The sequence below is a fragment of the Chelonoidis abingdonii genome, chromosome 13, assembly GCF_003597395.2.
Source record: "Chelonoidis abingdonii isolate Lonesome George chromosome 13, CheloAbing_2.0, whole genome shotgun sequence".
Classification (NCBI taxonomy): Eukaryota; Metazoa; Chordata; order Testudines; family Testudinidae; genus Chelonoidis; species Chelonoidis abingdonii.
In genome coordinates this window covers 13,904,900-13,918,103 of record NC_133781.1, presented here as the reverse complement: position 1 = coordinate 13,918,103, position 13,204 = coordinate 13,904,900, and the positions used below count along the sequence as shown (strand labels likewise).

At 41.2% G+C, this 13,204-nt stretch overlaps 1 protein-coding gene across 4 annotated transcripts in view; it reads right to left on the bottom strand.

Moving 5' to 3' along the window:
- OGFOD3 (2-oxoglutarate and iron dependent oxygenase domain containing 3) overlaps positions 1-13,204 on the bottom strand; it is a 94,263-nt gene that overhangs the window by 44,905 nt on the left and 36,154 nt on the right. For all 4 annotated transcript variants that reach the window (XM_032792772.2, XM_032792766.2, XM_032792771.2 and 1 more), the window contains one exon: positions 6,749-6,902. In XM_032792772.2, coding sequence (XP_032648663.1) covers positions 6,749-6,902 — 154 coding nt within the window. The remainder of the gene's footprint in view (positions 1-6,748; positions 6,903-13,204) is intronic.

Below are 13,204 nucleotides of genomic sequence, written 5' to 3'. Positions count from 1 at the left end.
CCCCCCTCCCCCCGACGGCCAGCAGGAACTCCGGCATACACGGCCACTTGCCCCAGTATGAGGTCAACTGATCCCGGGTCGTGAGCTGAGACGCGTGAAGAGTGTGGCGATACAGGACAGGAACGCAGTCTACGACGCCTACAGACCCACAATGGCACATCGCTCCGCTTGCCCAACACCTGAGGCCCTACTTCAGCATAAGCCGCCCTGACTCGACCGGATCCCACTAGCACCAACCGCGTGCCCTTATCCACCGCACCCAACTCTCTGCTTACACCCCAGCGCCTACCCCTCGCTCAGCTGTACAACTCCGCCCCACACCCCAATAACCACACAACCTCGAACATGCGACGCGTGCAGTCCATTGCATACGCACTCACACCTGAGCCCCCTCCCCCACACTCTGCACCCCTCTCTCACCGAGCCTGCCACATAGGCGTACACAAACCACATCGCACGCCACCTCGATGCACGAACACACCCTCCGGCCTGCTCCCCAAACCCCTCATTCCATATAATACTCCTGCGATGCCCATGTCCCTCTGTCCACACCCCTTGAATCCGCACGCCTTAGCGCCCCTTACCCAGCAGTCCTGCAACAGCCCTGTCCACCGGCACGACCTCCAATTGCCCGGTACCCTGAGCAATCCCCCGCCCCCTGACTACCCACCCGCTACATTCATGTCCTGCACACTGTGCAGAAGATCTTCTACACATCCAACCAATGTGGCGCCTCGGCCTCAGAAAGTTTGCCCCAACCCCTCTAGATCGTTAATGAGCCATGTTAACCTTCACGAGGTGCCTCCAACACCACCCTTAGAAACCCACACATATAAGACCGCACTGAACAACCCACCCAGTAATGTAAGCACGACTATGATCTATCTATACACAGGTCCACAAGAACCAGCATCTAAGGTCTAATTAGCGAAACACAAGCGGTGAGAGATACCAGGTAGTCCGACGAGGGCGAACACCCACCCATAGTGCCCTCGTAGCACGCAGGCCGCAACCAACCCGCCCCCCCCCCCCATGACATTGTGATTATTCAAGTGAGATACACCTGGGTAATGTGTTCTTGCTGGTGACGAGCATACAGCCAGGAAACAAATGGAAATCACCAGCTCCAATAAGAAATGTAAACTTCACCCATAATCATTTGAACGAAATAATTGCTCATATTACTATTCTCCCATTCCAAGTACTCCTACCAAGTTCTATGAAACCCTTCCTGTTGGTACTTTGCAAGTTCATTGGCTGTGGAATTATATTTGTATTGTAAAAGTATTAGTCATGATAGAGGTTTGCCTTCCAATGCAACACTTGAATTGGGAGTTGCTGGGGTTCTCCAGCCGTTGGGTGGACTGAAGAAAAACTGCCTAAGAGAAGATGACCTAAAAAGAATGGCGTTTATTTTACAAGGTGGGGAAAACTCAACAGTATTTCTCCGCCACAACTTAGTTAAGAAAAAGTGTGAACATGATCAGTTTCACTTGACATAATCCAGGCTCAGAAAAAATGCAGAGGCTTTTTTAGGTCATTTAGATTGTAAACAGGGCCATAAACCTGGAGGCAGAGAGAAAGATGAGATGCAGAGGATGTGAACTCTAGCTGACCTCTGTTCTGAAAAACAGCCTAAAAAATAGTCTCCAAAAATTGGTGAATTGGCCGAGACATTAATAGACTGTAGCAGCTCAAATTATCTTCATTAGTTTTAAGCAAAAGTCATTGTTAAATAGATATAGTATCTCCAAATAAAACATTGCCCTGGGGTAGTGTATTCCTATTACACGTTCACTTATTACACAGCTTGTCAAATTCTTTGTTGACAAAGTTTCACTGTGCAGAGCAGCAGCATAAATACGGGATGTATTTTCTCATTCAAACCACCTCCAGTTACATCTTCAAAAACTGACAAAACGCATGGTGCAGTCCTCAAACTAGTTACCATTTTTGAGTAATTCTCCTTCTTTCTGGCATTACACAGACACTTTTTTCTTCTGTTTATTATAGATTTGTAGTAACCTAAAGCTGCTGTGGAATGGTGAAGATGCAACAGTTCTATTGAGAATAGACTAACAAGGAGAGTCAGAGTGAAAACATAAGATGTCATTGCATTTCATGGAACTGGAATCTTTGCTATGATGGTGCCCCCTGTAACAGACTGGAGCATGTGATGGAACTGCCAGAAGCCACTTTAGCACTATTTTCATTCTAGATACAGTCCTTATTAGGATCAGTTTGGATAACCTGCACTGCATAAATCCTCCCCATCTATGTTACTCTGTATTTACAGTACCCCTTTAACCAACAAATATTCAAAAAGCTGGTGTGGATTATCATTGCTTTATCAATGGCTCTACATTTGATCTTGCATTACTGTCCTAATTTAAACTGAGGCTGCCTCAAGCATTGTCAGCCTGTCACAACATCTTCTGAAGTTCAGCACAGGAGAATGAGCACTTTGTTAATGAGAGAGCATCAGTTCATAGAAAGAACAGGAGGTACTTGTGGCACCTTAGAGACTAACAAATTTATTTGAGCATAAGCTTTCGTGGGCTACAGCCCACTTCATTGGATGCATGCAGTGGAAAATACAATAGGAAGATATATATATACACACACAGAGAATATGAAACAATGGGTGTTACCATACACACTCTAACGAGAGTGATCAGTTAAGGTGAGCTATTACCAGCAGGAGAGAGAGAAACTTTTTGTTGTGGTAATCAAAATGGTCCATTTGCAGCAGTTGACAAGAAGCTGTGAGGAACAGTGGGGGGAATAAACGTGGGGAAATAGTAGAAGTTCAGCAACTCAAAGGTGACTATCACAGCTTTGACTGATGCTGTCAGAAACATGGACAAAACATAAGAGCTAAGTATTTATTAATTATTATTCCATGCAACTTGGTCCTTTTAATATCAAGTATTTTTCCTGGTAAGAAATATTTCTTTGTGTGACTTCTAATCAAGGATGTTCAAGTCATGCCCTTAGAAGCCAGCCTATTAATAACTTTTACCTACTGAAAGTGAGGCACTGATAAGCTTTTGGATGGCTGTATATCTTAGATCTGGTTCTTCTTGGCATAGGTGGGCCATGATTCTGGAGCAATTCCAGTCTTTAAATCTCTGCTGAACTTCCAATTTATTTAGCTATCTGGCTCTCTCACCAGTACTTTGAGTTCTGCTTATTTACATAGATTCCCTTGGATGCAATGCATGTAACTAAACTCAAAACCAAGACTGACTCAGTTCAATCCACTGAGAACTTCACAAAAGGTCATAAGCTATGATCTCAGAGATAAAAGACCCCTGCTATGTTTACAAAATCACTCAATAAACCTTCCGTAATTACCAAAATCAGATCATGAAAAAGTCACATCTCCTCCATAGAACATGCAATAAAATAAACCTTGCACATCACTGATGCATAGGCGTGGGAAATAGGAGTGCAGAGGTTGCTACAGCACCTCCACATTTTGCACCCAGCATCCTGGCCACCAGCCCCGCACCCCTGCTGTCCTGGGTCCCTGCCACCAGCCCTGCTGCTGCCTGGGGGCTGCGCTGCCGGCCCCGGGTCCAACTCAGCTCCCAGCCCCGGGTCGCGCTCAGCCACCGGACCTGTGCCCGGGGGCTCCGCTGCTGGTCCCAGGGTCCCGCCCGGCCGCCAGCCCCAGAATCCTAGCTACTTGGACCAGGGTGCTGGCTGCCAGCCCCACACCCCAGGCTCTGCACCCACTCCTAGCTGTGGCCTCAGCCTCCAATGCCTTACCCGTGTCCGCATCCCCCACCATGCAGACAGGGGTAAGAGGTGCAGCTCAGCACCCTAACTCCAAAAACTGTTCCAGTGCCACTGCACTGATGCCTAAGTATTTAAATTATCTGTGCATATTGATAAGTGCTTTAAGACACTGAGTGTTCATCACACCTCGGAAACCAGGGCTGGCCTTCAACCAACTTCTTGGGGTGTCAAATCAACAGCTGAGGACAAGGAGAAGCTTTTGCTCAGCCAGTCTGCACAAGGGGTGCCAAAATCATTTTCCATCCTAGGACCTGAAACAGTGATTACAAGAGACGTCTGAAAGTTTTCTGAAAAAGAGTTTTCCATCAGGAAAATGCTACTTTGACAAAACTGAAATGTTCCACAGGAATGCGTTGATTCCATTAAACTTTCAAAAGAGACCAGGCAGCCAGGCCAGCTAACCAACCCTGCCTGGTTTCCTGCCAGCCCAGACTGCCCAGGGCTCTTTCACAAGCTGCCAGGGTGTCAGGAGTCCCTGGGCTCCAGGGTCTTCAGCAGCCCATCTAGTGAGCTCTCCCAGAACTGGGACTCCCCAGCAGTTTGCTTGGCAAGCTGACACTTAGCTGGAGAGGCTGGACCAGAAATTTTCAAAAAATCCCTTTTCAGTTCTTCTGAAACAGATTGTTTTAAAAATGTCCATCCCACAGAACATGTTACATATCTGACTTTTCATTCGGATCCAGAATGAAAATTTTTCAGAAATGAAAAATATTCGGTGGGATGAAAATTCTGGTTCCTGCACAGCACCAACGTTTCCCATCATAGAACATATCCCATAGCACAAGTACACTAACTGACACAGAAAAAACTGCTTGCATCAAAACTCTTACCTGGAGCTTTGTGGATGTCAGAAGCAGAAAGAATTCTCTTTGCCACTCAACACCCTCATATTGGGCTTTCCAAGACAGACCATGGATAGATGAAACACCATCTCTCTGCTCCTCTCATACCCTCAAAATAAAGCTATTTTTGGCTCAAAGAAGTTTTTTCGTTTCCAGTTTATGTGCATGAGTGCTACAAGGTTATAGTTAAAACACTACTTGGGAGGTGGGTAAGTGATTAATCAGTCCATTTATTAAAGCACTTGTCAAAATCCACCCCTAATTTTAAAAAACAGATCTCAACAATGAGCAGATGACAAACTTTTCTGTTTTGTTTAACATTCAGGAGTGTTATTGAGTATCTTAGATGGGGTAGCCCCTTTTCAGAACAAAACAATCAGACATTTTTCTTTTTCATAATGTGCAAACCAGAAACATGTTTGATAGGACTGCTCAGTCATTAGAATCCCTGACTGCATTTTGTTCAAAGAACATATGACTGTTTTCTCTTGATGCCTGAATAGTAATAAACACAATCAGAAATACAAAGGGAGACAGGAGTACCACATGTATTTATACAGATATACTTTTCTCCTTACAAAATTTTAGACTGTCAAGCATTATACATTACAGAATGTTTTTATTCACCTGCATATCACAAAGTTATAAATCACCAAAAGAGAAGGAAAAGTGTAATATACACAGAGATCTACTAACTAAAGCAACCTCAGTCTACCCACCATAATTAGCCAAAAGCAAAGGATATTAAACTCTAACAGATATATCACATATAATGAGATTACTGCTACTAAGTATGAGTGAAGTGTCCCACCACAAGGGTATCCTGAATATACATTAATATTTATAGGCACAGGATTGGGATATGGGAACATCATGGCAGATGCTATTAAGTATGTGTCACAATTAAAAGTTGCATCATCTTTTATCTGACACCAAGACCCCAAACCTTTTGATCTGCTAGGATTAGAGGAACAAAGCTCACATTACAATCAGTATTATATGGCAAGGTATTTTTTGAGACAAAACACTGCCTTTGTGTTTATGTTATTTTAAAATGTGTATATATACACACACACAGAGAGGACAGATATCCCTCCTTTCAACTGGTGTTGATACAGTAAAAGTTGTGTTATCCAGCACTTTGTCAGCCAGTAAGCTCTATTAACTGGCACTTCTGATATCTCCCAATACAAATCTTCAAATCTAATAACCGGGACTAGTATACTGCACAGGACACTATGCAACTGCACATTCTGCATGCTACTTTTATGCAAAAGAGGCAGAATACAAGTAAGCAAGCTGATATCAGGGATTTATTCAAAAAGCAGCTTCTGGGGTGTGTTATAGGGTCATTACAGATTCAGCCAAATCTCCTACACCTTCGACATCTACAATAATAACTGATGTTGATAATGATGAGCCTGAGGCACTGAAAGATCCTGATATGTCTTCTGAATCATCAAAGAACAATTAAATTATGTTCAGTATAGTTTTAGTGTTAAGTGTATTTTTAGTGATCCTGGTGTACACCATGTGCTGCTCACAGTGATATGTAGTGTCATAAGAACGTACTGTATAGAAAAGTTACTGTTCAGAAGCTTTACCTGTATACACCTAAGTGCTTGAAAAACGAACCACTCTGCAGTACAATACTCCTTCTGGATTGGTGAGTACCTGCACACTATTTTATACTTTATTCATTTTATTGTATTCTAATTCTTTGAAAATTGGTATTCCATTGGTAAGATAACTCTTAGTTAACCAGCACCCCCCATTTCTACAACATGCCGGATAACAAAGCTTTCACTGTATTTACAGAGTATCTCATGGTTGAAAAATTCTAGCAGAAAATACCAAAGATTTCAAAGGAAAACTACACTTTTGAAAAAAGGAGTAATACTGTCCTGCCCTCCCAGCATGACAAAGGCAAGCTGGCGTATTCTTCATCCATTTCCTTTAACTGAACCGACTTTTAAATCACCAGCCTATAAACATCTCCCAACTACAATTGTTATTATGGTCTGGTACACTTGGGTACTGAGTCTCCAAAGTGATTTAATCCCAAAGGAAACACATTCTGCCTCTCTGACCCTGCCACTTACCTTGTCAATGTGCGGATGCCAGTACTCATCATGCGTTGTCTTGGCCTCTGTGCTGTTTATTCTTGAGAAGAAGGTTGGCTTGGTCAGATACATGGAAGAGGAGCTGATACCAAATGCCTGAGCTATTGTTTGCTGAATTCTCCGCCTTACATCACTGCAAAGAAGAACATAACACAGCACCTTAGACACAGGGTATGAAACAGCACCGTGGCACAGGTTCCTATCTAAACCAGAGTGACATTATCGTTCTGCTGCTTCTTTCACTATGGTTTATTGATTGTCCACTGTCCCTGCTCTTCCTAGCCTAAATTTCATCAGATTTACCTCTAAATATATTTCAGGGAGTTTGGATTTTTTTCCTCCCTTTGTCTTAAACCTGGAACAGAGCTATAAGAATCCACCATCTCTAATTGCTTTCCTTTCTTTTTATTCTCGGAGGCTAAAAAGCAATATTTTTCTTTTCTTTCTTTTTATATATAGCTTTTCTTTTTAAAACCTGTTGGATTTTCTTTGGGATAACAAATTGAAGAATGAAAAAATATATATAAGCTAGTTATATCATGCAGCTGCTCTTTCCTTCTCCACATCCCTCCTCCCAACCCATTTCTTTCTCATCTTTCCAACAATGAACCATACTCCCAAGTAAACCGAATAAAACCAAAAAGTTAATAAAATTGCAAGAGAGGAAGAGAGAGAGACACACAGACAGAAACAAGGCTCTAGATTTGAAGTTCCTTGGAACAAATTCTGTGGCCCCAATCTTTTTGTAAAATGCCACATACACCTATAGGCTTAATAAATAATACAAAATTAAAACAGAAAATATTTGACAGATATCTCTTTAATCTGCTGCAGGCAACCAGGTAAGAAATATGTATCTTCAAAAACTTGCATCTTGAGAGAGACAGACAAGCATAACAAACGAAACTAAGTGTTCAGATGGGAAGACCAAGTTTTAATCTTAACATTGTTTCGTTTTCTTTCAGTTTTAAAAAAATATTTTAAACTCTTCAACTATTCTCCCTGTTCTTGCTTTTCAAGTGCAGATTCAAAAAAAAAAAAAAAAAAAAAAAGGCACACTGAAAAGGGTTTCATTTGAAGTAAACACATTTGTAAAGCTTTCCAGTGAACTGCATCACAATTTTTGTAGCTTATACCCCTTATTAAAAGTTTCTCCAGTATGACGTACTAGACTTCAGAGAGATTTCAAGAAATGCTCTCAAATACTTTTCTAGAGATTTTAAATAGAGATCGTCACAAGAGTAGCAAGGCTGAAAGTCAGAGCTACCAGCTTTCAGTCAAGTTTGTGGGGCAACTACTTATCACAGGACTGCCAACCCCATGCATTCAAAACTCTTGAATCAGCCCTCTTATCCTGCCAAATCGTGAGATTTTACAAAATAATACATTTGGGGTACTTTTAATTTCCCATCTGATTTTGGAGCCTTTAGGAGTCACAATTTTCAGATTCTCTCCACAACCATAAGGGTCAGATTTTTTTTTTTTTTTTAATGAAAGATGAGATTCTCATGTAATCTCACATGACTACAGGAGCTAGGGCTTCAAGAAAAACATTAAGTACCATGAGAGCTGACAAGACTGAGGTCAGAGAAATGGAGAATCAAAGAGATATACAGTATTGGGTCTTTGAATCCATCTTCCTGTCCTGAAGGAATGTTTCTAACACCACTGCATATTGCTCACACACCACACTTTATGGTCCCAATTCAGCAATGCATTTAAGCACATGCTCACCATGAAGCATGAATAAGCTGAACAGGGATGTGTAAGTACTTTGTTGAATTGAGGCTCAACAGGCCACGTTGTCCCTCTGTTCTCATGACAAGCAGAGATTCAGTGGGAGCCCAATCCTACAAGGCACTGAACACTGTCAACGTGCATTTTGCTTCACCATGAATTGAGGGCACTAATGCTTTGTCGAAATCATCACTAGAATGATTAACAAGGGGAGGGGTAGCAGCCACAAAGGCAAAGAAAAAACAATCTATCCCCTGGGTTTGATGCTGGTGGGCCCAACCCAGCTGACAGCTACAATATATCTATGCTGAAGTGCTTGTCCCTAAAGGCCAAGAACACGTCATCACTTCATTTTCAGGCCATCCTTCTTTACGCTGATTTAAATCTTAAATATTTATTATCATAATAGCTCAAAGGTTTGAGCACTGGCCTGCAGGGTTGTGAGTTCAATCCTTGAGGGGGGCCATTTAGGGATCTGGGGCAAAAATCTGTCTAGGGATTGGTCCTGCTTTGAGCAGGGGGTTGGACTAGATGACCTCCTGAGGTCCCTTCCAACCCTGATATTCTATGATAATGAAGAATAATGCCTATTTCACAAAGAGTACTTTTCATCTATAGATCTCAAAGAGTTTCACAATCTTTTAAAGGTATTTATCCTCACAACTGCTCTGTGAGCCAAGGAAGCATTATTAGCCTCACTGTACAGATCAGAAACTGAGGCACAATGAGGCTAAGTGACTTGCCCAAGGTCACACAGGAAGTCCATTGCAGAGCAGAGAACTGAACCCACATCTCCAACATCCTCACCCAGTGCCCTAATCACTGAACCATCCTTCCTCTTAGTGTCCCCAGGCATCTTGTTTTAAATGCCAAATATTTATAAAGTATAACATTTATGCCCTCAGAGAACCTAAGAGTAGGTTAGATAAATGTCTATTAGGGATGGTCTAGACAGTATTTGGTCCTGCCATGAGGGCAGGGGACTGGACTCGATGACCTCTCGAGGTCCCTTCCAGTCCTAGAGTCTATGAATCTATGAAAAACCTTAAAAGCAACACTGATTTCCCTCTTAGTCTGATGCCTTTTCCTTTTTAAAACCTTACTATTGAAGCACATTCTCTAGTACTTATAAGTTGCTTTAAAGCTTCACTCCCCAATATGTAGACTTAGGACAAGACTGCACGATTTGTAAAATGGGAAGGGGGAAATAAAGTTCTGCTCAGATCTTCTTCATATATAAGAACGGCAAGAAAAAGTAACTATCTCAGGTCTGTCAAAGGTTACTATAAAAGTTTATTTCCTTTTCCTAAGCTTAATTTGCTGCTGAATAAAAAATAGCACACCCTTCAAGAAACTGAAATCTGCTTCCCGTTTATCAAAACCATCCCAAATTTTTTAGCTTATCTTGAACAAGTCTTCTTCCCCTTCCCTTCCAAAGATTACAAATAGCGCCAAATTCTGGAGTTCAAGTTAATGCAGAATTTGCATCACTAGTTTCATGTCTTTGTGAGCCATCATCTGACTTGTGTTATTCTGAAAAAAAATTAAAGCAATCAACTCATTCTTTTTAAAAAAAAAATCAGGAACATCTGCAGTGACTATTTTCATTGAATATGTGAAGACTGTCTTCATACAGATTTATTAAATGTGCATGAAACACTAACTGCCCCGTTGAGGGGACATCAGGTCCAAGGATACATGGGCTTAGATTTCTCCAAGAAAGACAAAAAACTGGTCCAACAGAAGATCATCTGTGTTTTAATAATTGTCTAGCAATTATCCTCAAATCTGGACAACTTAGTTTAAAATGCTTAAGGGATATAAATCTGCTAAACCGATCTCAGAAGGAGTGTTATAATAAAAAGCTTTATATGAAGAAAAATAAAATGTGGTCAGAAAAAGAACTTTTTTTTTTTTTAATCTGCAGAGGGTTATAAACAGCATCTAGCAGCTGATTTCCCACGATAAGGATAGAAAAATGAAATTTAACAAAGTAAATGAACTAAATTACCAGAATTATATTAACTGATTTCACAGTTGTTCTGCTGCTTATTAACGCCGAGTTACATAGAACTATCAGTTAATAAATAAGCCTATTAAAGCTCCTAGTACAGGAAATCAATGTATTTCTACCTAAAGGAAAGTCCCACTCATGCTTTGCCACAAGATGAACCACATGTTGCTGCTTAAATTGTCATTTATTTTGTTTATATTATTGCTTCACACATCTGACTTCAAAGAGATATAGTGGTGCGTCAGAGAACGGTCTATGCCACCACCTCATTTCCCCACCACCACACTCATACACAAGACCAGCATTACAGGTAAAGGACAGTCATCATATAAGTTACAGGCATAGCAGAATGAGCAGAAGGGTTACATTTATTTAATAAAAGTTGAAAAATATGGGGGGGCACAAAGTCATGAGCAAAATATACCTCTACTTCGATATAACGCTGTCCTCGGGAGCGTTATAGGTGAAACCACATTACAATCGAACTTGATTTGATCCGCCGGAGCGCTCAGCCCCGCCCCGCCGAAGCGCCGCTTTACCGCATTATAACCAAATTCGTGTTACATCGGTGGCGTTATAACGGGGTAGAGGTGTAGTAAATAAGTCTCATAGTGGGAACAGGACAGAATCTCCCAGTCTGTTCTAACCTCCCTCTCAGATTCAGCTGTATGGACAGTGGGAAGTACAAGTTATTTTTTAGGGTTTGATCCAACACCCACTGAAGTTAACAAGGATCTTTCCATTGACTTTGGTGAGCTTTGGATCAAGCCTTTGAAACCACAAGCAAACATGACAATGAACAAGTACTTCTCAAACAGTTCAGTGCGAACACAGGGCCCCATCCAGCAGTCCTTGCTCATGTGAGAATCCTTCTAACTGATACAGGATGATCCCCCTAGAAAGGGTGGTAAGGATGGGCCCTAAATGGAAAGGAAATATTAGAGAATGAAGAAACTTCTGAATACACACATTCATACACACACCATGAAAAAATTTTAAAGCACTATCCCCAAGTTCAGAGCTAAGGCTGAACTGTAGGTCACATATTAGGGACTAAGCCTCACTCACCTGGACTTCAGTAGAAGCTCTTCAGAGAGAGGGCCTTTGGTTATGCCTATGCTGCAGCAGCAGCAGCACACAGATTACATACAACTGTGGATTATGCACTGTTTCAAGAATCCTAAAATACCTGGCAATGGTGCTGGAACTAGGGTTGCTGCCGCACCCCCTGGCTTGAAGTAGTAATAACATACATCAAATACATGATCTCCATCATCAGCAAGCCCGTAATAAAAATTGTTCGAGCACCACAATACCTGGATATTGTATGGCAACACACAGAGTGACAGGCCAACTCTGTACATTTGCACTCCCTAGTGTTGTTTTTAAACAGTGTGTGTTGCCAGAGCGATAAAATTGCAATAACAATCTTCATCTGATATAGTTTCTTTCTCAATAACGTAGTCCAATATATTTTAGACTACCGAGAGCTACTGAATAAAAGAAACTATATATACAGTACATACATTCAGAGAAACGATTATATAATACAAAGCAACAAGTAACCCAGTTACAGAGGAGCACCAGGAGAAAATTAAAAGGTAGGCCAAGGGGCATAAAATATGTTTCCTTGTGGTAAGTAAAATGAGATGGAGCTGATAAGGCAGAGAGATTCTGGAAACATATTTCAAAGAGGAAATCCCTATGTCTCCTTCTGCCCACGTGTACTTTGCGGGGGTCTGAGAATGTACTTTGCAAGTTATGATATGTGCTAGATGAGGACAAAAGTATCCCTAAACCTACAAACAGGAAATTCAGAGTTAAGTCAGACCACAAAAGTTAATTTTAAACTTAGTTTGTGTTTAATATGTACTTCCCATAAACATGGGACCAGTCCAAAAATCTGCAAAGATGTAAATCCTCATAACATTTAATTAATAGGTCAGGATTTCTAAGCTTGTCATGCTGTTGCAATCCAGAATAAGTTATGCTACATATTGGGAAACATAAGAAGCCTACTTTGTGCTCCCAGAAAAAAAAAAAAGGCAACAGGCTGCATGTTTATTTTATATGATTTGAATGCCCTGCATTACTATATTAAAGACAAGTAAATACGACGGAGATCTCACTTTGTATGTAATACTGGTGAACAAAAGAATTCATCTATGATATCCTAGGACAGGACATTTATGCAGAGCAGGCAGCATGTTTTGCTGAGTGCTTTAAACAGCCCCAGGTCTCCCCTCCTACTCTACATATACACTACATTCAAGAAGCCTCCATCATCTATCCACAGCAGATTGGTAAATATGCAGTTACAAGACAGCAACATTCTGATCTTCTTCCCACGAAAACAATCTTCTATTCACTCTCTCAGTTTGTGATAGTAAATTAACTTTGTGTGTGCTGGAATTAATTGTCTACCCAAGTGCCATGAATCTGAGATATCCCCTTTTACAGGTGCACATGTTCTCTAGAGTCATACAAATGCCACTTCTCTGGATATATATTATGCAAACAAAGGAAATTAAAGTAGTTTATCCAGAAGCTAGCACATCCCTTTAATCAATCTACCTTGCGCACTGGTTTTAAAATCATTCTGCTTAGCATACAATCTTCCCGTCACAAACAACTTCCCAGGCCTCAAACCTGGCCTTCAGACTTTGCAACATGTATCAAACCCA